The sequence below is a fragment of the Salpingoeca rosetta genome (assembly GCF_000188695.1).
Source record: "Salpingoeca rosetta unplaced genomic scaffold supercont1.7, whole genome shotgun sequence".
NCBI lineage: Eukaryota > Choanoflagellata > Craspedida > Salpingoecidae > Salpingoeca > Salpingoeca rosetta.
This window is the reverse complement of record NW_004754927.1, coordinates 1,183,253-1,185,036: the sequence shown is the minus strand read 5'-3', so window position 1 is coordinate 1,185,036 and position 1,784 is coordinate 1,183,253. Positions and strand designations below refer to the sequence as shown.

The following is a 1,784-nucleotide window of genomic DNA, read 5'->3' as shown; positions in this document are numbered from 1 at the left end:
GAGCGACACACACACACACACACACACACACACACACACACACAACGACTGCGAGTACACCACCAGCACTCAAGCACAACGCGACAGAACACACCACTGCCATCACGCATCGTGTCTCGCCACAGTAGAGGGGCGCCACGTGTCAAAGCACGCCACGTTCGATGATGGTCACACCTGCTTCTTCTTCTTCGCCTCCTCCTTTGCACGTTTCTTCTCCTCCTTCGCCTTCTTCTTCTCAAGCGCCTTGCGCTCTTTCTCCGACAAACCGGCAAACTCGTCAGCGGCTGCGGTCACGGCGATGATGGCAGTGTTGGTGGTGTTGGTGGTGACGATGATGAGGGTGACGGAGATGGTTATGAGTGGTGATGGTGGTTAGCGACGGAAGAAAAGCAGAACAAGCGCAGGCGGTGGCAACGAAAAAAACACGACCAACAGCGCACAAAGGGGAATACGGGTTGGAGTCGGAACATGGCATGGCGTGAAGCACCACGATGTGTTGCAGGACATCAAGCAGCGCACGCACAGCGCATAGCTCAAACCGACCTTGCTCGGTTACGGCGTCCTGTGCTGGTGCTGCTTCCTCTGCCACTTCACCGTCATCCTTCGGCTTCTCTTCTTCATTGGTGGCGGTTGTTGTGGTCGTCGCCATCGCAGCAGGCGTGGGTGCAGGTACATCATCGCCTTGCTGTGTGCTTTCATCCTTTGCCCCCTTCCTTTCCTCTTCTTCATTTGCTGCTGATGGTTCACTCGTCACTGTCTGTTTCTTCATCTCCTGCGCAACGGCCTCCACCTCCGCGTCATCGACCTTCGTCAGCGCCGTCTTCTGCACAATGGCACGCACAAACACACACACACACACACACACACACACATACGCACAAGCGCACAGGAGAGAGGGAGAGGACTGTCGCGTGAGAGAAAGAGCACAGAGGGCAGTTGCAGGTTGTGGTTTCTTAGATGTGTGTCCCTCAGACTCAGACACAGACACACACACATGCAGTCACTCCCCCTCGTCCTCTGCACCTTTTCGAGGGCAAGCTTCTTGGCGGCCTCCCGCTTTGCCAGCGCCTCTGCCGCTGCCTCTTCATCCGTCAACTTCGAGTTCTCCTCAATCAACTTCTGCTCACACACACATGTGCACAAGCAGCGTAGCACAGCGCGTGCACAGAACCGGGTAAACACGCGTACGTGTGTGTGTGAGTTCGAGTGAGCGAGAGAGAGAAAGTGTGTGAGTGTGTGAGTGTGTGTGGAGTGATGTACGTTGTGTTCATGATCGAAGTGAGCAGAGTGAAAGCGCAGATGATCGTTCTTCCACACACACACACACACACACACGCACGCACACACGCACGCACACGCACACACACACACACACACACACACACACACACACACACACACACACACACACACACACACACACACACACACACACACACACACACACACACACACACACCTCGAGCTCTTCCTCAGTGTGCTCCTTTGTGTCGGCAACTTTGCTGGCAGGGAACGTGCCAATTTCGCCCTTGCATACACCCTTCCATGTCTCAAGCGTCTTGTCAGGGTGTGGCACAAACACCGTGTCACCAACCTTGAAGCTGTGTTGCAGGCACACGAATGCAAGCGAGACATGTGAGCGACAGAACACAGCAGAACACAGCACGTCATGGCCATGCCTTGTAGCCGCCACATCGCACCAGCAAAACACACACACACACACACACACACACACACACACACACACACACACACACACACACACACACACACACACACACACA

General features: G+C 54.9%; 1 protein-coding gene across 1 annotated transcript in view; it reads right to left on the bottom strand.

Annotated features, from left to right (window-relative positions):
• Positions 1-168: 168 nt before the first annotated feature.
• PTSG_11992 (uncharacterized protein) overlaps positions 169-1,784 on the bottom strand; it is a gene marked incomplete at its 3' end in the record, with an annotated part of 3,116 nt that continues 1,500 nt past the window's right edge. The window contains exons 5-8 of the mRNA XM_004995813.1: positions 1,460-1,601; positions 1,024-1,119; positions 544-823; positions 169-284 (exon numbers count right to left, since the gene is read on the bottom strand). Coding sequence (XP_004995870.1) covers positions 169-284; positions 544-823; positions 1,024-1,119; positions 1,460-1,601 — 634 coding nt within the window. The remainder of the gene's footprint in view (positions 285-543; positions 824-1,023; positions 1,120-1,459; positions 1,602-1,784) is intronic.